The 27,732-nt window shown below is 36.4% G+C and overlaps 1 protein-coding gene across 1 annotated transcript in view; it reads left to right on the top strand.

Moving 5' to 3' along the window:
- Window positions 1-27,732, top strand: part of WDHD1 (WD repeat and HMG-box DNA binding protein 1) — a 63,714-nt gene that overhangs the window by 21,226 nt on the left and 14,756 nt on the right. The window contains exons 10-17 of the mRNA XM_008524966.2: window positions 2,401-2,611; window positions 3,975-4,162; window positions 4,850-5,034; window positions 7,496-7,737; window positions 9,101-9,238; window positions 10,793-10,949; window positions 25,262-25,376; window positions 26,421-26,552. Coding sequence (XP_008523188.2) covers window positions 2,401-2,611; window positions 3,975-4,162; window positions 4,850-5,034; window positions 7,496-7,737; window positions 9,101-9,238; window positions 10,793-10,949; window positions 25,262-25,376; window positions 26,421-26,552 — 1,368 coding nt within the window. The remainder of the gene's footprint in view (window positions 1-2,400; window positions 2,612-3,974; window positions 4,163-4,849; window positions 5,035-7,495; window positions 7,738-9,100; window positions 9,239-10,792; window positions 10,950-25,261; window positions 25,377-26,420; window positions 26,553-27,732) is intronic.

Genomic DNA, 27,732 nt, shown 5'->3' with positions numbered 1-27,732 from the left:
GTCACCAGTCTTATGCTTTTCAGGCAGAAAATTGGAAGAGTCATCTTTGGGAAATCTGTCTAAGAAAAAAGACCTAAAGGGCGAGAAGATTCTTAACTCCAGGAGAAACAAAAAGTTGTAAAAGGAAGAAAAAATGATCATTTTGCATTACATTTGTAAAATGAGGATAGAAATAATGCCTATCACCAAGGGTTGTGAGAATTAGATGAATTATGTATGAAGAATTAGAATAGTTCCTAGCACACTTTATAAGTGTTGCTAGTATTATTTTTATTCAACCATAAATAGCATTTACATGGTCATAATAATCTAAATACTGTATATTGATCCAACCAATATGAGAATATATCTATATTGGGAAGATCAGGGTAGGAGAATAGTGTGCATGTATACATGGGGATAGGGGTGGTTGAAAAATGGCACCAAATCCTCATTTTCCCTAATAAAAGGAAGTTAATGGGACCTATTAAATAGATAATGATTCAAACTGAAAAATGAAAAAATAGCACTAGAATATATTTACAAGTATGGAGGAGGTATCAAAAGAAACAACTGAAAGAGCAGATGCTCTGCAGAGGACTATTTTCATTTTTACAATAAGCCTTGTAACGCCGTTAGACTAATTTATATTCATGTGTAACAGTGCTAAAAACAAAAAGTAAATTGAGAAATAATTTTTAGTTCAAAGGTTACCTCTTGTAAAACCTTTAACCATTCTATCCAGAGTTGCCTACTTTCTCCTTTTTGCTTTTACTCCTCACAGTACATATTTCTGTCACATCTCTAACACTTTATTGCGCTCACTGTAAATAGAAGGCAAAACCTTCATTTTTCCAATGAGAAAATCCAAAAAAATTTTCTTGATCAACTTGAGTACATTTAGGACTATAGATGAAATAGTTAAATATCTTATAGCATTTAGTTATTAACTACTCATATCAAATCATTTGTTTCAATATATGAATTTAGAGGTATTTTTTTCTGTTCCCTCATTTTATTAAATATCAGTTTCCCAGAACACAATCACATGTACTTCCATCTAAAAGCTTTGTGGTATAGTCCCTTTTGAATCCCTTAATGTTGTTCTCATTAGAATTTTACATTGTAAGGGGCTGGCCCCGTGGCTGAATGGTTAAGTTCACACGCTCCGCTTCAGTGGCCCAGGGTTTCGCTACCTTGCATCCTGCGCACGGACATGGGACCACTCATCAGGCCATGCTGAGGTGGCGTCCCACATGCCACAGCTAGAAGGACCCACAACTAAAATATACAACTATATACTGAGGGGATTTGGGGAGAAAAAAGCAGGGAAAAAAAAAAAAAAAGATTGGCAACAGTTGTTAGCTCAGGTGCCGATCTTTAAAAAACAAAATTTTACACTGTAAGTTTTACTTTATATAACTATGTATATTTATATAATTTAAAAATATAATTTAATATAATTATATATATTTATATATTATATATACTTATATATTTATTTACTTTATATGATTATATATGTATTTATATTATTTTTCTATTGACTTAACATTTGTACAGTTTTCATTCATCTTATAGGAATAACTTGTGATCTCTACAATGTATCTGCTTACTATTTCATTTTTTAAAGTGATTTCAAAAACTTTACAGTGAGATCCAATACAGGCAATGGGTATGTTCATATTCCTACGAATCAGTGATTAACTCTGTGTTGAATTTCTTTGCCTTCTTTGTTTTTCTATTGGTTCTATCCATTTACTTCTATAAGCATCAAAAATACTAGCTTTAAGGGGCTGGCCCCGTGGCCGAGTGGTTAAGTTCGTGCGCTCCGCTGCAGGCGGCCCAGTGTTTCGTTGGTTCGAATCCTGGGCGCGGACATGGCACTGCTCATCAGACCACGCTGAGGCAGCGTCCCACATGCCGCAACTAGAAGAACCCACAACGAAGAATATACAACTATGTACCGGGGGGCTTTGGGGAGAAAAAGGAAATAATAAAAAAATCTTAAAAAAAAAAAAAAATACTAGCTTTAACTGAGATCATTTAAAGAAAATATGTCTTACCTTAGTGTATCTTGTTCAAAATAAAAGTAAACGAGGGACTTTATAGGGACTTCTTGGTGACTTCTTTTCTGGGGAATGACTTGAGGAATAAAATCTTGCCTTATATTTGGGTATGTTACAGTATTTCTTTACTGTCCTACACTCCTGCATCTGAAGACTATAAGGCATTTAAAGTAAGGACTAGGTCTTAATATAAATATAAATACAGTCCTCATAAATATATTTACTACATATTCTTAGGGCATTTGCTTACTTAGTAGAGTTTTTAGATGCATATTAACAGATTGCCTTTTGAATAATTGAGTTCATCCAAATAGTTCACTAATACTTTCTAATTTGTATTAATTTGTTCAAGGTATCTAGCAGAGTGGAAAAGGATTACAATGATCTTTTTGATGGAGATGATACGAGTAATGCTGGTGATTTTCTAAATGACAATGCAGTTGAGACGCCTTCTTTTTCAAAAGGGATTATAAATGATGATGAGGATGATGATAACCTCATGCTGGCTTCAGGTCGTCCTAGACAACGAAGTCACATCTTAGAAGATGATGAAAACTCAGTTGGTATGAATTGACTTTGTGGATGTGATGATCCATCCTGTTGATTAATATTTTCAATTTTTTATTAAAACTTATTTAAAGTCATTATTAAATTTGTAGAATGTAGCTAAAGCAGTGAATAGAGGGGAGTTTATAGCATTAAATAGGTTAAAAAAGGTTTCAAAAATATTTATTCACGTTAAAATAACATTAATAAATTCATTATATATAAACATAACATTTTTTTATGAAAAACAAGAATACTTTAGTAAGAAAAGTGGCATTATTTTACCTTTTCTACAAGTCTCTTCCATGTCTGGCATCGGAGACAGCTGGATTCTCTCATCTCCTCCTGGATTCAGTCTACTGCTGTGTGTTATTTTTGTGGGAAGTATATGAAGAAAATTCAGCCTCACACAAATAAGTAGTTTGAAATGGGAGAAGTATTTTAATAGCCTATTCAAATAATTGTGGATATTCTTTGATGCTGCACCAAAACTCAACAAATGATAGCTTCTTGAAGATTGTTTGTAATGTGGAATCTGAAAACTTTTCAACTCTATTACATTGAAATCCATTGGTCTAACTTGAACTTTGAATGGCTTTTTTATTGTGTTTGATTTTGTAACATATGCATTGGTAATTTGGAAAATACTGGCTCCCTAAGGTTTGCAGAGCTTCTTAACATTGATGTATTATCCAAAATTGTATTTGTTAGTATCATCACCAATTTCATCGGAAGTTTTTAAATATTAAGAAGCAGTCAGGCTCATGGCGGCAGATATGTTTTCCAATATTCTGATTTTCACTTGAAAGCCCAAGTTTTTTAATCATTGGCAACAAATTCTGTCAGTTATTTTTCTTAAATGACAGGCTCACTTCATTCATTTTCAAGAAAATGTTTGCCAGATACCCAAGTCTGTATAACCATAGTTTGTCTGGCATTCTTTCAAGTAAAAATGGTGTTCCATGAAAAAGTCAGTTAGTTCAGCTTACAGCTCAATTGCCTAAATGCTTTTTTTTGAGACAACCATCCTGCTTCTTTATGCATGCTTCCCATTTTAGCACAGATAACATTTTTTTAAACATTTATGCAAGGATCAAAATTTAATAAAATTAATATTTTTACTACAATTCAGTGCTGGCTGACAATGCATTGGTTATTAAAACAAATTGGTACCACTGCCTTGATTCATGCTAATGCACCAACAGTTTTACTCTCCATTGTTTTCGCATCGTCACTGCAAATGTTAACACAGTGAAAGAGGCAAATCGCATGTTAGTGTTGTTAAATATGAGTAGAAAAGGTTATTAGATTTCATAATGCTTTTCTTTTTCCAGGTCATTGGTATTTATGATTCTCGAATTATAATCTTTTGTATTCCAGATGTTACAATGCTAAAAACTGGTTCTGGTCTTCTCAAAGAGGAGGAAGAAGATGATCAGGCAGGCGGCATTCACAATCTACCACTTGTAACATCTCACAGGCCATTTTATGATGGACCTATGCCAACTCCCCGGCAAAAGCCATTCCAGTCGGGTTCCACACCCTTGCACCTCACTCACAGATTCATGGTGAGCCTTAGGGCTACACTTAACTTTTACATAGTTTTATCTCACTATAGTTAATTTTGTTTGGTAAAGAATATTTTTAAAAACCTTGATTAACTGGCTTGCAACACTTGGCTAATTATAATTTTGTGGTTGATTTATTTTACAGTTAACTCACAGTTTTAGTCTTATTTCACCCTTGTTGAAAATTGTGTTAAATAAAATTCTGCTTTGCAAGATGATATATAATGAACATTAGTAAATGTGACTATATCTTGCAGTTTTCTTGGGTATACTTCCAAGCCTTATTTCTCATATTATTTTAGTTTTATATAGGAGATTATGCTGATTCCAGAACACTAGTTAGAACGTGTTTTTAGAAGGCAGCTGGTTTGGTTGTTCAAAGGCCAGTTGTAAAGTATTTTTTAAATGCCAGTCATGGAATTTTTAATTAAAAAAATATTAAATATTCCATTTCCTAATAACTAAGTATATATATACCATCTTCTCATGAAGAAAAGAATAATTGTGGCTCTGATGTTACTAGTGGTACCTGGAACTATCTAGAGGTGGAAGAGCTGTGGTTGCTCCTGTAACTTAAAGCTCGATACAGACTGAATTGTAACATTTGTTAATTTGTACTGCTTTAGCCTGCTGATTGTCAGCGCCTCAGTTGTTCTCAGACTTGTATTTAACCTTACATGTTTGTAGGTGTGGAACTCTGTTGGAATTATTCGCTGCTATAATGATGAGCAAGACAATGCCATAGATGTGGAGTTCCATGATACCTCCATACACCATGCAACACACTTATCAAACACTTTGAATTATACAGTGGCAGATCTTTCTCATGAAGCTATTTTGTTGGCGTGCGAAAGCACTGATGAACTAGCAAGGTAAATTCAAGATTATTAGGAAGAATTTGTCACTGTTGAACTATTAGAAATAATTGTTGAAATTTAATACAAAAAGTTAATAAAATTAGGGACCAGCTCCGTGGCCGAGTGGTTAAGTTTGCGCGCTCTGCTTCGGCAGCCCAGGGTTTTGCCGATTCGGGTCCTGGGCGCGGACATGGCACTGCTCGTCAGGCTACACTGAGGAGGCATCCCACTTGCCACAAGTAGAAGGACCAACAACTAAAATATACAACTATGTACCAGGGGGCTTTGGGGAGAAAAAGGAAAAATAAAATCTTTAAAAAAAAAAAGTTAATAAAATTGTTGTATCTCTTGTAGCATGGAATTTCAGAAAGAAGATTTTGGTACAAATACCAGCCCACCTATAATACCTCAGAACATATGTCCTGTCATTACATTCTCTAATACATGTCAAAATGATGTGACATGATTTATAATGCAAGAGAAGTGGGGCTGTTTTTTATGTTGTTATTGTTTTTATTAGCATTATAAGAGTAATATATACTAATTGTAAACAAACAAACAAGTACAGAATTTCTAGAAGATGAAAGTTCCCCCAGACTTCTACTCTCAAATACAACTACCGTTAACAATTTGATCTGTATTCTTTTAGATTTCTTTTTGTATGAACCCCTCCTTTTTAAAATTTACTTATTGAGGTATAACTTATGTACAATAAAATACGTAAGTGTGTAGTTTGATGAGTTTCACAAATATATATATACTTAGGTAACCGCTGTTACAAGCAAACTATTTTTTATCACCCAAAAACGTTCCCTCATATCCCTTTGCAGTTAACGCAGTCCCTGCCTTGGACAATTACTGATCTGAGTTTGTTTGTCACTATACATTAGATTTGAAACTTCTCTTCTAAAAAAAAAAGGGAAAAGGAAAAACACGTCAAAAAATGTTATGAGTGCTATTCAATTATCAGTTTGATTTTTTTACTTAATATATTTTGTACCTCTTAGATATTTTGATAGGTGGGTAGGTAGACAAAAAGTCATGATGGAAAAGCAATGGATGCAGAATCCATATTTTTTTTAATGAAGAAAAAATATTTTACTCAGTATTTTGTCATTCCAGCCAGATTGCCCTCTTCTGATCTCTTTTCTTCAGGTGATCTTATTGCTTATATACTTGATTATACAGTTTACTAACTCCCACGTGATTTGAAATTCAAATCCTTCTGATTGGATATATTCGTTCCTTTCTGCTCCAAATGTGGTCCACAAACTAGGGGCCTTCATCACCTGGGAGCTTGTTGAAAACACAGAATCTCAGACCCCACCTCAGACCTTCTGAATCAGAATCTGCGTTTTAACCATATCCTCAGGTGACTGAGTATCTGTTAAAGTCTAAGAAACACTATAGTAGATCATTTTACCATTTTCATCGGTTTCCTAATTTACACATTGTAAAATCAACTCAATACTTCATAATTGAATAAATCAATTTACTAAAATAAATCACTGTTGACTCAGTGTCTCTAACTCAGAATATCTTACATAATTAGCACATTTATTTCCATGGGTTTTTTTGGGGGTGTTTTTGTTTTTGTTTTTTGCTGAGGAAGATTTATCCTGAGCTAATATCTATTGCCAATCTTCCTCTTTTTTTGCTTGAGGAAGATTAGCCCTGAGCTAACATCTGTGCCAGTCTTCCTCTATTTTGCTTGTGGGTTCACCACAGCACGGCTGATAAGTGGTATAGGACTGTGCCCAGGATCCGAACCTGTGAACCCAGGCCACCAAAGCAGAGTGTGCAAATTTAACTGCTCAGCCACAGGGCCAGCCCCTCTATGTGTAATTTTAATTTCAAAATTTGTCTTTTTCTTTATTTTCCTAGACATATTATTTCACAGCTATATACAGTGTTACCTTTTCATTATTACTGTTCAGAAAGTCAGTACTGTCTCTGATTCTAGATACTATGGTATCTGCATTTCGAAGCTTAAGCTTAATAAGGTATATGTCTGCAAAGAAAAAAGACTGGAAACATAAATTGTAAGCAATAGTTGGTAATCTTGCTGGTGAGATTTTGTGTGATTTTTCTCTTTTTTTATTCTTCCATACTAAATTTTTTTTGGCAGCGAGTGAACTGTTTCCTAACATTTTGTTGCTGCTTTCCTTTTTTATAGTTTGGTTGTGAATTTTGTGCGTGTGTACAACCTAGGAACATACTCTAGATTTGGCCTACTTTTTTTCGTTTAATGTTATGTTGTGAACATTTTCCTGTATCTTTAAATATTCTTCAATAACATGACTCTTAGTGGTTTTAATATAGTTCACTTTAAGTATATTTTAAAATTGCTTTCTTAAAGCCATTTCTTGTACTTTTTGTGTGTAACAGGAAAATAAACTATTTGGTTTTGTTACTAGGTATCATGATTAGTTATATATATATATAAAATATATATCTGTCTTGTTTTAATTTTTAGCAAGCTTCACTGCCTGCACTTTAGTTCTTGGGATTCAAGCAAAGAGTGGATAGTAGACATGCCCCAGAATGAGGATGTTGAAGCCATTTGTCTTGGTCAGGGGTGGGCTGCTGCTGCCTCTAGTGCCTTGCTCCTTCGATTGTTCACTATTGGAGGTGTTCAGAAAGAGGTCTTCAGTCTTCTTGGGCCTGTGGTGTCAATGGCAGGACATGGAGAACAGCTTCTCATTGTTTATCATAGAGGTAGGTTTTTTCCTTGTCTTATAATTTTACCGTGACCTGAAGTAAAACGGAAATTGCATGAGCTTTTTTCCTTCCTCTTTTTTTGTCTTGGATTATATCCCTCTTTTTTGCAGTTATTTTAGCATTTGAATTAGGGTAATCTTTGCGCATGCAGAATTTTGTTGTATTTACTAATAACAATGAAAATTAAAACATTTTATTTATAGAAGAACTGTATTAGAGAAAGAATTTCCAGGTAGAGTTTGGTTAAATACTTCCACGTCTATATCTTATAAGAATTTGCAAAGTTTAAATACCTCAGAAAGTAAACTCACTCTTGTGACTTTTTAAAAAGTTGCTGCCTTCTTTTCCCCACCTCACATTCTCTCTGCAGTCCCTACTGCTGTGCTCAGACTGGTTTTATCAAGGTTGCCAATGATCTCTTTATGCTTATTTTTTTCTCTCTGATACCTCCCTCAGCTCTCTTGCTGGCTCCTCCTCCTCTGAAGTTCCAGGACTTAGTCACAGCCCCTCTTCCCTGCTCTCTCTAGGTCAGGAACTTTCAGTCTTTTGACTGCTTAGCCATGGTAAGAAGTAGATTCTACATTGCTATCCTGTACATCTCTGCAAATGTAACTGAAATGAAAGTCTAATGGACAATATTTACTCCTTGGTTTCATTTTTCTTTAAATGCTGGTTGCAACTCTAAACTGATTTCATGACTCGTAGGACAAAAAATGCAGTTTGAGAAACTGCCCTGGGGAATCTTATCAAGGCCCATGGCTTTACATGCATCTGTGTGTCCATGACTTGTAAATTAATATTACCAGCCCTACACTCTTCTTGTGTCTCTAGACTTACATATCCATTTGCCCACTTGGAATCTCTATGTAGAGTTTCGATACGCATCTCAAATTTAACTTGGTCACAATAAAACCTTTGATTTTTTTTTCCCCTCCAAACTTGGTTCTTACTTAGTTTCCCCATCTCAGAAGATGGCATATTGTCAATGCAGCTGCTCACTTAGCATTTTTGTTCTTTTTGTTTTATCAATTTGTCTTCTACCTAAATATTAATTTCATGAGAACAATGACTTTGCCTTGTTTACCATTATAGTCCCAGTGTCTGGCACAGTTAGCTCTCTGTAAATGTTTCTTGAGTGAACGAATTACCACTTATAACTGCTTTCTATAAATAGTCCATGTAGCATAGTATTCTACTTCTAATACCTGAATGGTGCCTCAGTTAGAGTTAGCCATAAAAAGTAGTGCTGCTTAATCTAAGAATTCATCACAAAATCGGTTCAATTCACGGGAAATAATTTAGACTGCATTATAGCTAAATAACCTTTGATACCTGATTTATGTTTACATTTTCTCACTAGGTACAGGATTTGATGGGGATCAGTGCCTTGGAGTTCAACTGCTAGGGCTGGGGAAAGAGAAAAAGCAAATTTTGTATGGTGATCCTCTTCCTCTTACAAGGAAATCCTACCTTGTATGGGTTGGATTTTCAGCTGAAGGCAAGACAAATTAATTTATTAAAGACTTTTTTTAAGAAGAAATTGATTTCACTGTTTTTTCCTAATTTATTTAAAGATGAATTTTCTATATAATATGTTTAAATTTTTTTATTTTAATATGTTGGCAAAACTGGAACTGGAATTATTAGGCAAGGTAGCCATTTTTTTATGTACAAGGTCTTTTTTTTTTGCAAGCCTTCTCACTAGAAAACTTACAAAGACGGAAATATATTTTTCTGAAAGTTTTTTAGATAGCAAGGAGGAAATACACATGGTAAAGTTGTGGCTTTCCAGTAGATTCTACACAAAAATCAGGAATTTTCTATTGTTACACTGTCTACTACAGTAACCATTAGCCGCATGTGGCTACTGAGCACTTGAAATGTGGCTAATCTGAATTGAGATGTGCTGTAAGTATAAAATACTCTCCAAATTTTGAAGACTTAGTATGAAAAAAAGAATGTAAAAAAATCTCATTAATAATTCTTTTCATTGATTACCTGTTAAAATGATTATTTTTTGGATGTATTAGACTTAATAAAACATTATTGGAATCAGCTTCATTTTTTTTTTCTCTTTTCTCATGTAGCACTCGGAAATTAAAAATTACGTGTGTGGCTCAAATGATATTTCTGTTGGACAGTGCTGTTGTAGACTCATTTCATGGTGGCTTATGACAGATGATTTGAAGGACACTGAGGAGTATCTTATTTTAAGGCACCTGTTAACCCTGTCTCCTGGCTTAAATATTTCTGTTATTGGAGATTTGTGCCCTTCAGTTACATCATTGGAAACTCCAATGTGTCTTTAAAACATCAACCATTTTTGGATGTGTTTTCTATTGGGATATTATTAGTTGTTTATGCTTTAATAATGTGACCATTGCTAGCTTCCATTTGTATAGCTTTATTTTTTCCAATTCCCCATCAAATCTAGACTGAGGAAACTGCTGTTTGCAGAGTGAGAGGCTGTGGAGTCATAGACAAGAGAAGGCGTAATTAGGGAAGTTGCCGCACATGTCCTGCGATGGCACCAGCGTAGGTGGGAGCAGGGATCTTACTTGTCTCCTAGGTGAGAGTCGCTTACCTAGGAGTTGGCGGGCAGAACAGCAGCAAGGCTGAGAGCGAGGGGGGGAGGAGGAGGACTGAAGGTGGACTTCCCTGCATCATCGCCTTGCTCCGGGTGCTGGTCGTTTGTCCAAGTATCTCTTAGCCAGGGAGGCTTCAGATTCAAATTTTAATTTTTTACTGAAATTGGCTTCTAAAACTATTACTCTATTCCAGCAGGTGGCATAGTTTTTACTGAAACTATCAGTTTTTTTCTCTTATTTGGGTAAATTTCAGTCATATATGCAATTTTTTTCCCTTCAGTTAGATCTTACTCTATGTCGTTAATGAGTTTTTGTGGGAAATAATCTTGAATTATTTGCCTTTTTGTTTTGTTTTTTTATTTTGAATTGGAAGTTGAATCATTGGTATGTAGTCTTAAAATATGATTTATTTAACAAATATGTAACTGTGTCTCCAAATGACTTGTTTTTCTCTTGCTGTGTAGGCACCCCATGTTATGTGGATTCAGAAGGCATTGTTCGAATGCTTAACAGAGGGTTTGGTAATACATGGACTCCAGTATGTAACACAAGAGAACACTGCAAAGGAAAATCTGATCACTACTGGGTGGTTGGTATCCATGAAAATCCCCAGCAACTGAGGTGGGCTATTAGAAAATGCTTAAAGTGTGTTTTTTATTTGGCTTTCACCTTAGTTCATTTGCTTGCTTTCCATAGTCACTAAATTAGGAATTTGTGTATATTCACTCTGGAGTTTTCAACCAGTTGCTTAACTTGGAACTTATTGAACAAAACAGAAATTAAGTTAGTGTGACTGTAGCATCGTTTCAGCCAGACAGGGAGGAAAGTTCTGGTTAAACACAGCATTTCATCTTTTATTGCAGCTTTTTATTTTTAACTGTGAGTTAGAATTGAATGTATATAATTTGGGTGCTTTTTGAGATTTTTAGCTTAATTATTGTAGTTGGGGAGAAGGCTAGTAGAAATTTAGTAGTTGACTGCAAATGTAGAATTCTCAATCCATTTAGTCTCTATTCAGTATTGGGTTGAAGATTTTCCTCTTTTTGACACCTAATATCTTATTGATCTAAAAGATTGTCAGTGATGTTGTGTAGGTACTTGGTGAACAAAGAGGTCTCTGCTTTCATAGAGCTTACAATCTGAGGAGAGAGATAGAAACAAGTAAATAGTAATTACTCCTTGGGGTAAACGCCACTAATTAATCTGAGCAGACTTGTGATGGAGAATCATGGAAGGACACATTCAGTGCGTCCATTGAGAAACACCGAGGAAGATTTTGCTGTCATCTAGCTGAGCTGTAACTATGGCTGGAACTATTGTGCAGGTGGTGGAAATGAAGAGAAGCAGATTCAAGATAGAAACAGTAGTATTTTCTGTTACAGTGGGGATTGAGCGTGAGAGAGAAGAATCAATAATGACACCCAAGTTTCTAGTAAAGCAACTAGATGGGTAGTCGTACCATTTAAAGAAATAAGGGAGATGAAAATGAATTCTCTCTTGTGTGTGCTAAGTTTGAAATGGCCTGCAAAATTTTCAAATAGAGCTATTAAGAAGGTATTGGAATATACAATTTAAATTTAGAGGAAGAATTTTGGCTAGAGATATAAATTTTAGAATCACCAGAGTATAGAAAGTATTTCAAGTCATAGTAATGAGTGAGATGACTTAGAAAAAAGGCCTCAGAACCCAAACCTAAGAAATTCCAACATTTAGAGGTCAGATATTGGAGTAGGAGCTTTTGAATGAGAAAAAAAAGAGGGTTAACTAAGCAAGTAAGAGAAAATCACCTGAAGAGGGTCATATCACAGAAGCTAGAAGTGAAGCCTATTTCAAGAAACAGGCAGTAGTCAGAAAGGGAAATAAAAATTGCTCTCAAAAATATAAAAAGATGGGGGCTGGCCCTGTGGCCGAGTGGTAAAGTTTGCGCGCTCTGCTGCAGGCGGCCCAGTGTTTCGTTGGTTTGAATCCTGGGTGTGGACATGGCACTGCTCATCAGACCACGCTGAGGCAGCGTCCCACATGCCACAACTAGAAGGACCCACAAGGAAGAATATACAACTGTGTACTGGGGGGCTTTGGGGAGAAAAAGGGAAAAAAAACAATAAAATCTTTAAAAAATATATATATAAAAAGATGATTGATACCACTCAAAATAAGGTAAATACAACTCCAAACTAAAAAGAAAATTCTCTTTTTGCATATAAAATTGGAAAAATCTGAAAATTTAATAAACTCTTGGTTGGTGAGGCTGTAAGGAAATAATCACATTTATACTTTGCTGGTAAGAGCATAAATCGGTTACAATCCCTATGGAAGGCAGTTTGTCAAGAGCTGCCAGTGTTAATACATATGCCCTTTGATCCAATAATTCTACTTTTAGGATTTGTCCTACAGATACAGTGACGCTTGCTATTTAAAGTATGATCTCCATGGACCAGCAGCATCAGCATCACCAGATAGCTTATTAGAAATGCTGAATCTCAGATCAGACCTACTAAATCAGAACCTGCATTTTAACAAGATCTTCAGGTGATTTGTATGCATGTTAAAGTTTAGGAAGTCTGCTGCTAGCAAATGTGGGAAATGATACATGTAAAAGATATCCTACATTGTAGGATTGTTAATATTAGCAAGAGATTGGAAACCTAAATATCCGTTAGTAGAATAGAGAAGTATATTCTGTATATCTATTCACTAGAATACTATGTAATTTTTTTTTAAAGGGTGAAACAAATCATATATATGATAAGGGACATGTATCCAGAATATATAAAGAACTCTTAAAACTCAAAAGAGGACAATGCAGTTAAAAAATAGGCAAAGGATTTGAATAGACATTTCTCCAAAGAAGATATATGCATGGCCAATAAGCATATGAAAAGATATTCAATGTCATTAGTCATTAGGGAAATTCAAATAGAAACCAGAGAGACTGCTTCACACACACTGGGATGGCTATAATCCAAAAAGACAGACAATGACACGTGTTGATGAGGATGCAGAGAAATTAGAACCCTCAAACATCACGTGTGAAGATGTAAAATGTTACAGCTTAGCAGTTCCTCCAAAAGTTAAACATAGGGTTACCACATGACCCAGCTGTTCCACTCCTAGGTATATAACCAAGAGAACTGAAAAACCTGTACTTGAACGTTCACAGTAGATTTATTCGTAATAGCTAAAAAGTGGAAACAATGCAAATGTCTATCAACTGATGAATGGATAAAAGTAAATCATGGTATATCCATACAGTGGATTATTGGGCTGTAAAAGGAATGAAATACTGATACATGCTACAACATGGATGAACCTTGAAAACATGCTAAATGAAGGAAGCCAGACACAAACGGCTGTAGATTATATGATTTCATTTATATGAAATGCCCAGAATAGGCAAATCTATAGAGACACAAGCTAAGTTAGTGATTGCCAGGGGTTTGCACAGGAGAGGGCTCTGGAGAATAGGGAGTGACTGGTAGTATGTGTGAGGTTTCTCTTTGGGGTGATGAAAATGTTTTGGAATTAGATAGTGGTAATACAAGCACAACTCTGTGAATATACTAAAAACTGAATTGTACACTCTGGTGTGACAGGGCTATGGTACATTCTGTGTAAACTCTGGTATATGAACTATATGTTAATAAAACTATTATTAAAAAGAGTAAGGATAGGAGTGACATCAGCACCATGGCAGAGTGAGCTCTTGCCTTAGATGCTCCCCCCTAAGATACAATGAAAATGACATTCATATGCCAACAGAGGACATTCACACAACACAAGACATCTGAGAGACCCACGCAGCCACACGTCTGAAGGTGGAGGTGCTGGACACCCTGGAGGAAGTGGAAAGGAGGTAAGGGGTCCTCTTCTTCCTCTCCAACGACAGCAACCCAGGGCGCAGGACTGTGCACAGCTCTGAGAAGAGGCGGGGAGGGGCGACCCTCCACGGGAACACCTTTGCTGTCCAAGTTCCCTCACAGCCTGTGGGAAAGCACCACACAGAAGTAGGTAAGCTATAGTCAGTGTCTCCATCAAGCCAGCACTGCAGGAGAGCAGATAGTGAGGGCAGAGGGAGAATGCCCCTGAGACTGTGCAGGTGAAAGAAAGTGCCACTCCCCCTGCCCAGTGCTCCAGCTCAGCCAGTTGGCCAAGAGCGCCTGCCCAAATGATAGAAAAGAAGCAGCTGTGAGCAAGCAAACTGGCAGTCACAGATGGGCACAGACACCAGGGATCATGACCAGCTCAGAATACAGTTTTTGACCCCACTACCCATTGGTGGCAGGTGGAAACTGCGACCAGATACTATCACTATGCAAAGTCACAAATCCATGCCATCAAATAGTATCAAGAAATATATTAATACTGCAGACCAGAAGGAAACTGACAAGCACCCAGAAATCAAGCCTGAAGGCACAGAAATTTATAATCTAAATGACAGAGAATTCAAAATAGCTACCATAAAAAACTCAATGAGTTTCAAGAAAATACACATAGTTCAATTAAATCAGGAACAGAATTAATGAACAGAGGGAATTCTTCACAAAAGAGATTGAAACTGTAAAGAAAAACCGATGAAATGTTAGAGATGAAAAACATAATGGATGAGATAAAGAAAAATCTAGATTCCCTGGATGACAGAGCTGATATTATGGAGGATAGAATTAGCAGTCTGGAGGACAGAAATATAGAAATGCTTCAGATGGAGGAGGAGAGAGAACTAAGGGTAAAAAGAAATGAAGAAATTCTCCGAGAAATATCAGACTCAATTAGGAAATGCAACATAAGGATTATAGGTATTCCAGAGGGAGAAGAGGAGAATAGAGCATAAAGCTTGTTCAAAGAAATAGTAGCGGAGAATTTCCCAAACCTGGGGAAGGAGATGGAAATCCACCTGGAGGAGGCCACCAGATCTCCTAACTATGTCAATGTAAAAAGACCTACTGCAAGACATATAGTAGTGAAGCTGGCAAAAGTCAATGACAAAGAAAAAATAATAAAGGCAGCAAGGCAGAAGAAAATAACTTACCAAAGAACTCCTATCAGGCTTTCAGCGGATTTCTTGGTGAAAACAGTACAGCCTAGGAAAGAGTGGAATGATATGTTCAAAATTCTGACAGACAAAAACTTTCAGCAAAGAGTACTCTATCCAGAGAAAATGACAAGCACCCATATCCTTTAGATATGATGGAGAAATAAAAACTTACCCAGATAAACAAAAGCTAAGGGAGTTCATCCCACAAGACCCCCCTGCAAGAAATGCTCAAGAAGGTCCTCATACCTGAAAACAAAAGAAAGGGTTTACCAAGCCTTGAGCAAGGAGATACATAGGTAGATAAAATCAGAAAATTGCAACTCTCTATCAGAATGGTTTAGCAAACAATTATAACATTAAAGATAAAGGGAAGAAAAACATCAAAAATGAATGTAATCTTGTCATTTTAATCAGAAACCCACAATACAAGATGGAATAAGTTCTGACAATAGTAATTTAGAAGGGGAAGAGGAAAGGCATGGAATTGGCTTAGTCTAAGGAAATAAGAGGCTATCAGAAAATGGACTATCTCATCTATGAGATTTTCTATACAAACCTTATGGTAACCACTAGAAAAGTAATAGGAACAGAGACACAAATGATGAATAAAGAAAAAACTAAGAAAACCATCAGAGAGAGCTACCAAACTGAATTGTTAGTCCAAAATACATGGGACGAGAAACAAGGGAAATGCAGAAGAACTCGAAAATGAGCAATAAAATGATAGCATTAAGCCCTCATATATCAATCACTCTAAAAGTAAATGGCTTGAATTCTCTAATAGAAAGACACAGAGTGGTGGGATGGATTAAAAACCTAGACCCAACAATATGCTGCCTCCCGGAACACATCTCAGCTCTAAAGACTAACACAGGCTCAGAGAGAAGGGATGGAAGACAATACTCCAAGCTGATGGAAAACGAAAGAAAGCAGGTGTGGGCCATCCTTATATCAGACAAAGTAGACTTCAAGATAGAACAAGCAATGAGAGACAAAGAGGGGCAGTATATAATGATCAAAGGGACACTCTACCAAGAAGACATAACTCTTATAAATATGTGTGCACCCAATGCAGGAGCACCAAAGTACATAAAGCAACTATTAAGGAACCTGAAAGGAGATATTAACAACAACATAACAGTAGTAGGGGACCTTAATACATTACTTTAGTCAATGGGTAGATCATCCAGACAGAAAGCCAACAAAGAAATAGTAGCTTTAAACGAAAACTAGACCAGATGGACTTAATAGGCATATATAGAACACTCCATCCAAAAACAACAGAATACACATTCTTCTCAAGTGCACATGGAACATTCTCAAGGATAGACCATATGTTGGGAAACAAGGCAAGCATCAGTAAATTTAAGAAGATTGAAATCATATCAAGTACTTTTTCCAACCATAATGCTATGAAACTAGAAATCAACTACAAGAAAAAAGCTGGGAAAGTGACAGACACGTGGAAACTAAACAGTATGCTACTAAATGACCAGTGGATCATTGAAGAAATTAAAGGAGAAATCAAAAGATATCTGGAGACAAATTAGAATGAAAATACACCATACCAGCTCACATGGGATGCAGGAAAAGGGAAGAGGGAAATTCAAGCACTACAGGTCCACCTTAACAAACAAGAAAAATCTCAAATAAGCAATCTTAAAGTACATCTAACAGAATTAGAAAAAGAAGAACAAAGCCCAAAGTCAGCAGAAGGAGGGCAATAATAAAAATTAGAGCAGAAATAAATGAAATTGGAACAAAAAAAAATGCTTTAAAGGATCAGTGAAGCAATGAGCTGATTCTTCGAGAAGATAAACAAAATTGACAAACCCTTAGCCAGACTCACTAAAGAAAAAAGAGAAGCCCCAAATAAATAAAATTAGAAATCAAACAGGAGAAATTGCAACAGATACCACAGAGATACAAAGGATTATAAGAGAATAGTATGAAAAACTATATGCTAACAAATTGGACGATCTAGCAGAAATGCATAAATTCTTACACTCATACAGCCTCCCAATACTGAACCAACAAGAAATAGATAATCTGAATCGACCAGTCACAAGTAAAGAGATTGAAACAATAATCAAAAACCTCCCAAAAAACAAAAGTCCAGCACCAGGTGACTTTTCTGAAGAATTCTGCCAAACATTCAAAGAAGATTTAAATACCTATCCTTCTCAGACTACTACAAAAAAAATTGAGCAAGTCAGAACACATCCTAACACATTCTACAAGGTTAACATCATCCTGATACCAAAGCCAGACAAGGATAACACAAAGAAGAAAAATTGCAGGCCAATATTGCTGATGAACATAAATGCAGAAATCCTTAACAAAATATTGGCAAACCAAATACAGCAATACGTTAAATAGATCGTACACCATGATCAGGTGGGATTTATACCAGGGATACAGGGATGGTTAAACATCTGCAAATCAATCAATGTGATACACTACGTTCACAAAATGAGGAATAAAAACCACATGATCATCTCAGTAGATACAGAGAAAGCATTTGACGAGATACAGCATCCATTTATGATAAAAATTCTCAATAAAATGGGTATAGAAGGAAAGCACCTCAACATGATAAAGGCTATATGTGACAAATGCACAGCCAACATCATACTCAATGGGGAAAAGCTGAAAGCCATCCCTCTGAGAACAGGAACAAGACAAGGGTGCCCACTCTCACCACTCTTATTCAACATAGTACTGGAGGTTTTGGCCAGAGCAGTTAGGCAAGAAAAAGAAATAAAAGGAGTCCATATAGGCAGTGAAGAAGTGAAACTCCCACTGTTTCCAGCCAATATGATTTTATATATAGAAAACACTAAAGAATCCATTGGAAAACTATTAGAGATAATCAACAATTACAGCAAAGTTGCAGGGTACGAAATCAACTTAAAAAAATCAGTTGTGTTTCTAGACTCTAGTAACAAACTAGCAGAAAGAGAACTCAAGAATACAATCACAACAAAAAGAATAAAATATCTAGGAATAAATTAACCAAGGAGGTGAAAGATCTATACAATGAAAACCATAAGACGTTACCAAAAGAAATCGATGATGACATAGAGCTGGAAAGCTATTCCATGCACGTTGCTTGCAAGAATAAATATAGTTGCAATGTCCATACTACTTAAAGCAATCTACAGATTCAGTGTAATCCCAATCAGAATCCCAGTGACATTCTTCACGGAATTAGAGGAAAGAATCCTAAAATTCCTGTGGGGCAACAAGAGACCCCCAATAGCTAAAGAAATGCTGAGAAGAAAGAACAAAGCTGGAGGCATCACACTCCCAGACTTCCAAATATATTACAAAGCCAAGGTAATCAAAACAGCATGGTACTGGTACAAAAGCAAAGACATAGATCAATGGAACAGGATTGAAAGCCCAGAAATAAAACCACACATCTATGGACAGCTGATCTTTGACAAAGGAGCCAAGAACATACAATAGAGAAAGGGAAGTCTCTTCAATAAATGGTGTTGGGAAAACTGGACAGCCACATGCAAAAGAACGAAAGTAGATCACTATCTTGTGCCATACAAAAAAATTAACTCAAAATGGATCAAAGACTTTAAGGTAAGAACTGAAACCATAAAGCTCCTAGAAGAAAATATAGGCAATACACTCTTTGACGTCAGTTTTAGAAGGATCTTTTCAAATGCCATGCCTACTCAGACAGGGGAAACAAAAAAAATAAGCTAGTGGGACTTCATCAGACTAAAGAGATTCTGCAAGACAAAGAAAACTAGGAACAAAACGAAAAGACAACCCACAAACTGGGAGAAAATATTTGCAAATCATATATCTGACAGGGGGGTAATCTCCAAAATATGTAAAGAACTCACACAACTAAAAAACAAAAAAGCAAACCCGATCAAACAATGGGCAAAGGATATGAGCAGACGTTTTTCCAAAGAAGGTATACAGATGGCAAATAGGCGCATGAAAAGATGTTCAACATCGCTAATCATCAGGAAAATGGAAATCAGAACTACACTAAGATATCACCTTACACCCATTAGAATGGCTATAATCACCATGAGAAAAAAGAACACATGTTGGAGAGGGTGTGGAGAAAAGGGAACCCTCATACACTGCTGGTGGGAATGTAAACTGGTGCAGCCACTATGGAAAACAGTATGCAGATTTCTCAAAAAATTAAAAATAGAAATACCATATGACCCAGCTATCCCACTACTGGGTATCTATCCAGAGAACTAGAAACCAACTATTCAAAGAGACTTGTGCACCTCTTTATTCATTGCAGCATTATTTACTATAGCCAAGGAGTGGAAGCAACCCAAGTGCCCATCAACCGATGATTGGATAAAGAAGATGTGGTATATATACAAGGGAGCACTACTCAGCCATAAAAGAAGACAAAATTGTACCATTTGCAACAACGTGGATGGACTTTGAGAGTATTATGTTAAGCGAAATAAGCCAGACAAAGACAAAGACAAACACCATATGATTTCACTCATAGATGGAGGATAAACTAACACAGACAAAGAGAACAGTCTAGTGGTTACCAGTGGTGAAGGGGGTTGGGGAGTTGGCAAAAGGGATGGAGGGGCACGTTTATGTGGTGACTGACAAATAAGAATGTACAACTGAAATTTAATAGTGTTGTAAACTATATGACCTCAATCAAAAAATATATAAAAAGAGAGTAAGGACGCTCTATGTAATGATGTGGAAAGATCTGAAAGATGTGTTAAGTGAAATGAATCCCATTTGTATAAAACGGGAAAGAGAATAAGAACACTACACAATTGTATTTGCTTATTTATGCCAAAGAGTAAAAAGGAAGAGTAAAAAGGAAACTAACAACAATAGTTACCTGGTAGAGGAAAACTCAGAGGATAGTATGGGAAATTTCTCTGTATTTTTTATACTTTTTGTGCATGTAAATATATTACTTGTTCAAAAATTAAGTAAGTTGATTTTTTTTTTAAATGAAGGAGGCAATTCAATAACCTGAATAAGATAAGTCTAGAAGTCAAATTCAAGAAGACTTCTTAATTTGGCTGCATGGAATTTACTGGTAACCCTTATAAAAGTGGTTTTAGTATCATGATAAATTCCAGATTGGGGTGGGCTGAGAGCATGGGAGGTAAAGAGATGAAAGCATAATATATAGATAACTCTTCAAGAAGTTTTGCTCTGAAGAGGAGCAGTGATCTGGGGAGGTATCTAAAGGAGGATGAGAAGTCAAGGAAGGTATTATTTAGCTTGGGTGATTGTAGAGCATTTTTATAGTCTTTTTGGCAATAAATTCAGTAAAGAGGGTGAGATTGACAATGTAAGAAAAGAAGACAACCAAAGGAATGAAATTCTCAAAAAAAAAAAAAAAAAAGTGATAGATTTTAGACCACCTACCCAGAATAGAAAGGTAAGACATTTTATCAGTTGTAGGGAGAAGGAAGAAGATAGACACAAATACGGATAGATTTGGTAATTAAAGGTGACAGGAATTCCTGTCTAATGAAGCAAGGTTGAGGGTATTTTTAAGGCAGTGTGGGATGTTTGAGAAGAGAATCATAGCCTTCTTAGAAAACACAAAATTGAACTTAGTAGAGAACCATAGATGAATTGCTGGTTATCAATTCTCTGTCTTGTCTTTTCAAAATCTCCAAGTATTCCATTATTGACATGTTTGGTATCAGGAGTATATTAGTTAACTGTTTTTAGCAGTTCTTAGAGTGTAACTTTTTCTCTGGAATTTCTTGCATGTCCATTTCCAGGAATCAAGTTATTTAGTAATTTGAATGAAAGAATTCAGATTTTATCTTACTAAGAGGTTAAGTTTTGAATCTATAAGGATTTTTACTATTCCATCTAATGTTTATTCAAGTAAGATGATTCATTTTGTTAGTGAATGTCATTTGTGATCTTAAGGAGGTATGTGAAATTATTTATTTGCAATGAATAATTTTTTTCATTTAATTTTAATATTAGAAATAGTTTATTAAGTTTAATTTTTATACCCCCTAGCCATTTACACAACCGGCCTTCCATTCTTGCCTGCTTTTCAGTTAAGGTCTGCAAAGAGTTTTAACTCTCATTAAAGGACATGGTAATTACAGCTGGTAACATTTAACTGTTAGATTCAACACAGGATAAAGAAATAATGGACTCTAAATTACAGCTCTTAGACTTGGAAGGATTTTAGAAATTGTCTAGGCCACTGGCTCCTGACATTTTAAAGTATAAGAGCTCTTTCAAATGTCAAAACATTCCATGACCTCTAAATGATAGTGGCTCTACATTTACTATCAGTTGAGAGAGAATCTAAAATAACAGAAAGCTTCTATAGACCTAAAAATTATATTTTAACATCAATTTGTATTTATAAATTACAGCATCTACATGCACGTGGTAATTCTAGTACATAAAGTGGCACCTTAAATTTATTCTACTGACAGTTCATGGTGCCTGTATGAATGCATGGACACCGTGCAACAGTAGACCATGGGAATAAAAGAAGGGGAGCCACCAGTTTCTTCTGGTCCAGGTCCTGTGCTCTCTGCCTTCACTCCCAGCCCTCCTCCCCAATTTTTACAGGCGAGAAAACTGAGGTCCAGAAAGATTGTCACTTATTTGAGATCACACAGCTAGTTAGTGGCAAAAAAGTTACTATATTCTCTGCGCGTATTGAAGTATAGGAACAATGGAAGTTGAGTGGATAAGGAGATCGAAAGAATAAACACTTCTCACTTAAGAACCAACTTATTCTAGGAGAATAACTGAATTACTGAGGGAGTCTCATCCAGAAGACATTTGAAACACTGAGGAGAAGTGCTGGAAAATCTGTTCATAAAAATGTCTATACTATGATATATTGATCAGAATGTTTTTTATTTTTTCCTGGCTTTATTTTGGAAGAATAAACTTGAATCAGAGTATTTTTCAAAGATTGGGAGCTACATTTTTCAGTATGGCTTACTGCACTTTTCATGCCAGCTTTCTTTATGTTTTGACACATTTAGAGATGATTAATATTCTTCTCATAGGTAGAGATACATGAAAGTTCAGGGAAGAAAAGTCTACAGCCACCTTTAGTAGCCTACTGCTGTGTTTAATGAGATTCCCTATCTTTGCTGTCAGGAACTTCACCCTTGATAGGTGACCTGAAACTTCCGATACTTCTGTTTGCTCTCAGTGTCTGTGGTAAAGATGAAGAGCCACTTGCTCCTTGGAGAAGGCAGTGTTGCCAAGTGGCCCACAGCGCAGGCTCTGGAATCACGCTGCCTGTGGTGGTGTCCTGAGGGAAGTGCACACTGGGTAGCCCTGGCCCTGACTCTTAGACTGTCTCTGCCCCTTCCCTCATCTCTAAAACCAGGAGGAAACTAGTACCCCTCTCACAGAATTGCTGAGAAGATGAAGTGAGTTAATATGTAGCTTGTACTTAGAAAAGTGCCTGGCCGTTAGCGAGCATTCTTTGAATGCCAGCTCTTAATAATAACAGCAGCAGTTTTCTTAAGGGAAAGAGAAAAACAGGAGTTTACTTAAAGGCATTTAGCCTTGTATTTCATGGTTAGTAGTACCTGTTTCTTTAATCTTTTCATTTTAAGTGCTTTTTTATAACTCAGATTCAGCAATATTTATGCTTTCTTTTTGGTCAGGGAGTACATTTTGGTAAAAATAATTTCTAAAAAACTTATTTGAGTCAGTACAAAATGCTTGCCTTTAATTATGAATGAGTAATTACTGATCTGTAGAGGTGCCACTCCTCCCTCCGTTGGAAATGAACTTCAGTTTAGCAAAGCTGTCTTTGTTTCTCTAAGGACCTTTCACATGATCACTACTGGTTAATCCATAGCTGAGAGTTTACTAAGTTTGTGTGTTAATTTAACTTGCTTTCTACAAACATCACCCTTCCTTTTCTCTTTAGTTTTTAAAAGCTCTGTCTTGAGTTATTTAAAGTGCTTGGAAACAGACTTTTTTAAAGTGGTGTTCATTTAACAAATATTTGTTACAGTACTGACTAGGTGTGCTGCTCTAGACAGAGAGAAATAGGGCCAGCAGCCGGGATGAGTTGGCTTGTAAAATCGTTATCTACTCCTGAGTAAATGCTCTAAAAGAGTTGTGAACAAAGTCCCCTTGAACGCAGGAGAGCCCTGTGCAACCAGAAGACAGAGCAAAACCCCCTTGGGGGAAGCTCAGTCTGGACATCAGCCCCAGTTTTCTCCAGTTTGATATTTTTCATCTCTTCCTTTAATATAATAAAAGAACAAATTTTGTGATTTGAAAAGGAATTGAAGTAATTTGTCTCATTAGTAAACTGTGGTTTGTTTTTTTGACATTTTCTCCTCCAAATGATTTAGCCACATAGTTTCCAGGAAACTCACTCATTGTAGGCAAAACACACCAAATTAACAGTTAAATAAGTTTGTTTTTTCCTCTTCTTTTTGCATATTTACAGAGAAAAGATCTTTTTATTCAAATCTTTAAAGTATTTGAAAAAAGTATTTGAACTTTAAAATGTTTTTAAACAAGATGTCACTTTATAGAAAAAAGAACGTCAAGGCAGTTAAGGTTATTCCTAACATTCCTCCTAATTTTGTTAATGTGCATATGTGTATGTAGTTGCACTCATCCTTTCTGAATGCACATGTTCTGTTTCCTTTTCCATGATTAGTAACAGTGGTTTTTATGAATAGGTGCATGACAGAATTGCCACAAGAGATTTTTCAAACTCGAAGAATTCGCACTGCCACCTCATACTGTGTGGTGAAAACTACTGATTTATATGAAGTCATACAAAGAGATAAGGAAGAAAAAATGAAATTGTGTGTTCAGAAAGATTGGAACTCTAAAAACATGGTTTTTTATTGTCTAGTCACAAAAAGAAGGAAAGGTGTATTGAGATCTTACTAGGAAGGGAGTCTGTGTAGTTTGAAAAAGATTCCTGAGTATTCCCACTTATTTTTTGATTACTCGAGTGTTCATTTGATAATACCAGAAGATACTTATGAAAAAAAAAGTTAAACCCAGGGCCTTATTTCTACTTAGCGTTTCATTCAAGAACTTCAAGCCATGACTAAAAGACTATAGTATAAATTAAATGCCTGTGATACTTAGAGTGTGCAATCATAGTTTCCCAGTGCTTTTCTTAGGAATAAGTTGGAGTAAGAGTATTCTGTGAATATAAGTCATTCTGTGGTCAGTGAATGCTTTTTGGTTAATAAATTGCAGTTGTGCTCATCCTGATGGGCATCTTTGAGTGCCTTGCATATCCTAGTCAGAAAAAGTTTAGGCAAAGTCCTTGCCCACTGAGCTATTAACCATGTAAGGCAACCTTTGCTTTAGCACAGCTGGTATACATTATAATCTTTTTGATGATCCTGGATTTTCTGCTCCACTCTCATCAATATCTAATAATAAACACTGTTCTGTATTGGACATTTTGCCATCTTTTCCTTTTATTTGACACTTTCTACTAACAGCACTGAGTATTCCCAAATTGATGAATGAAAGTAAATATGCTTCATTAGCATTTTATCTTAGGGTGACCCATTTTAGAACATGGATCCCGTGAGAAGTGTTTATGGCAGAATTTCTGTGTTTTTAAAAGTAGCCAGTTTGCTAAAGAAACTCTGAAGAGAGCTGATTTCACTTTTAGGGTTTGCTATTTCATAAAGCTGATGTGAGGAAGGATTTTTAAAAATTCTTAAAGTGCATAGAGGGATAGTTTTTATACCTGATCAAGCCTAACGTGCTTTTTTTAAAAGAGGAATTTGTTGTATTTTATTAAGCCAACTATTGGAATAATATTGTTATTCCAAGTTACTAACTTTTGGAAAATGTTTATATTTTAGCAGCTTTTAAGACCTTTTAGGAAGTTTTTATGGTGCGACTTTTTCTTTACTGACAGGTGTATTCCTTGTAAAGGTTCTCGGTTTCCTCCCACCCTTCCTCGCCCTGCTGTAGCTATATTGTCCTTCAAGCTTCCTTACTGTCAGATTGCAACAGAGAAAGGACAAATGGAGGTATGTGGAAACCTTACCTTGACACTCAATTTCACGATACACTGCCTGTGACATTTAAAAATTATCCTGATGACCAGTGTTGAGTATTTGTTACTTTATAATTAAATAAATAGCAGTAGACGGGAGGGAGGAGGACTGCTTATGATCTCCAGGGCACCTGAGGGCTGTAGCTGCTTCCAGGGGCTTTGTCTGTGCCAAGCTCTCACTCGGGTAAGGCACTCGCTTTCAGGGTGGAGCAAGTGCCTGAGGGGGTTGCCTCCATCAGCTGTGTGCCATAGGCACCTGGCTTGCCTCACCCTAGTCGGCACCTAGGCACCTAGGTTTGGTGCCTTGGATATTTAAGTACTTTTATCTTTGGAGAAAAATGAACCTTTTGAAACATAAGGTTCAGATGTTTGTGTCCTCACTCCAGGTTGGTTTCTGGAGAGGAGTAGCCTATAATTTTTTGTGTGCTCATCTTGCAGGAGCCCTGCATCATCAAAAGTCATTTGAAATCTTGCAGTTAGTTATTCTAAACAAGCAGCAGATTGGCTTCTAAAGAACTAGTTTACCGAGGGGCTGGCCCGGTGGCCGAGTGGTTAAGTTTGCACGCTGCACTGCAGGCGGCCCAGTGTTTCATTGGTTCAAATCCTGGGCCTGGACATGGCACTGCTCATCAGGCCCTGCTGAGGTGGCGTCCCATATGCCACAACTGGGAGGACCCACAACGAAGAATATACAACTATGTACTGGGGGGCTTTGGGGAGAAAAAGGAAAAAAATAAAAATCTTTAAAAAAAAAAAAGTAGTTTACTGAGTTCTCTGAGCCTTAACTACAATAGCTAGGAAACTCTTTAAAATGCTGAATTTCCTCCCCTTTTTTTTAAGGATAGAAGATAAAGTCAAGCCATAGTATCACATTAGAATTCGAATTGTAAAATAAGCTATAGAAAGGAGTTTTTCAGAAAATATTTTATTCAGAAACTCGTATCTTAAGATAAATGTTTAACACTTGCCTGATATTAAGCTGATAGTTGACTCTAAACAATTTTTTCCACTTTTGTAGGAACAGTTTTGGCGTTCAGTTATGTTTCACAACCACCTTGACTATTTAGCTAAAAATGGTTATGAATATGAAGAGAGTACTAAAAATCAAGCAATAAAAGAACAGCAGGAACTTTTAATGAAAATGCTTGCGGTAAGTAAAATAAATATACTGAAAAGATTAAAGTCAAATGCTTTTCTATAGGTTGAATTTCTTAAAGGTATGTGAATTAGCACTAAGTTCCACAACCTAGAACTCCTAAGTTTTATTTGGTGGTGTTTTTCTCCCTTAAAGTTCTGTTTCCCAGTTGATGTTGCAGTTAAAATATTTAAAACATGACCTTGTATTTAAGATCATAGGCAGAAATACACTGTCCTGGTGCTGCCTCTCATTTTACCTTTGCCCACCGCACAGTGTGAGCAGACCCTTCAGGGGATTCTGATGCTTAATACGGTTTGGAACTGGGGCTGTAGCTCCTGCTCCGATCGTGTGCAACAAATAAACTTGGTGGGCTTTCAAACCTCCCATGCTGGGCGGGCTTAAGAACTTCGATGAGGCTTTTAGGTTTAACTTTTGTCATCCTCTTAGACAACTGCGTGTGGTAGAAGTTTGTCTGTGGCCAGTGACAAACAGTGACAGGTTTGGTGCCTTGGATTTTTAAGTACTTTTATCTTTGGAGAAAAATGAACCTTTTGAAACATAAGGTTCAGATGTTTGTGTCCTCACTCCAGGTTGGTTTCTGGAGAGGAGTAGCCTATAATTTCCCGTCTGCTCATCTTGCAGTAGACTGTAAGCTCCTTCAGGGCAGTGACCATTCCAGGCCCTGGCGCAGTGTCTAATACATAGTAGACCTCAGTATTTCTTGAGGGAGTAAATGGTCCAGACTTTTCATTTTAAAGTTGAGGAAGAAGGTTCTGAGGGAAAAGTGATATCTCAGACCCCAGGGCTAGTTGTAACTCCAGTCTCCAAAAAGTGATATTCACTGCTCTCATCTCTATGCAACACTGCCTTGAGTTTAGTATTGAAGAAATTTGATTAGTTTGTGTAGAGTAAGTTTTGTTCCTTTTATAAAGTGTCATTTGTGGTCTGGGAACTGGTAACTTTTCTACTTCCTACAACACATGTAAGGAAAAACATGTCTGATTACTTGCCACTTAGCCTTTGAGGAGCTTTTCCTCTGGAGCGGTGTTTCTCAGCAGGATACCCATAGCTTTGGGCCTGGTCAGTTCTTCTTTAGCATTTCTGGCCCACTGGCAAATGCCTGTAGTTCAGACTGGTTACGGTGAGAACCAAATTACAGTCATACGTCGCTTGATGTCAAGGATATGTTCTG

The sequence above is a fragment of the Equus przewalskii genome, chromosome 25 (assembly GCF_037783145.1).
Source record: "Equus przewalskii isolate Varuska chromosome 25, EquPr2, whole genome shotgun sequence".
NCBI lineage: Eukaryota > Metazoa > Chordata > Mammalia > Perissodactyla > Equidae > Equus > Equus przewalskii.
Note: the sequence above shows the minus strand (reverse complement) of the source record. Positions and strands in the feature narration are given on the sequence as shown.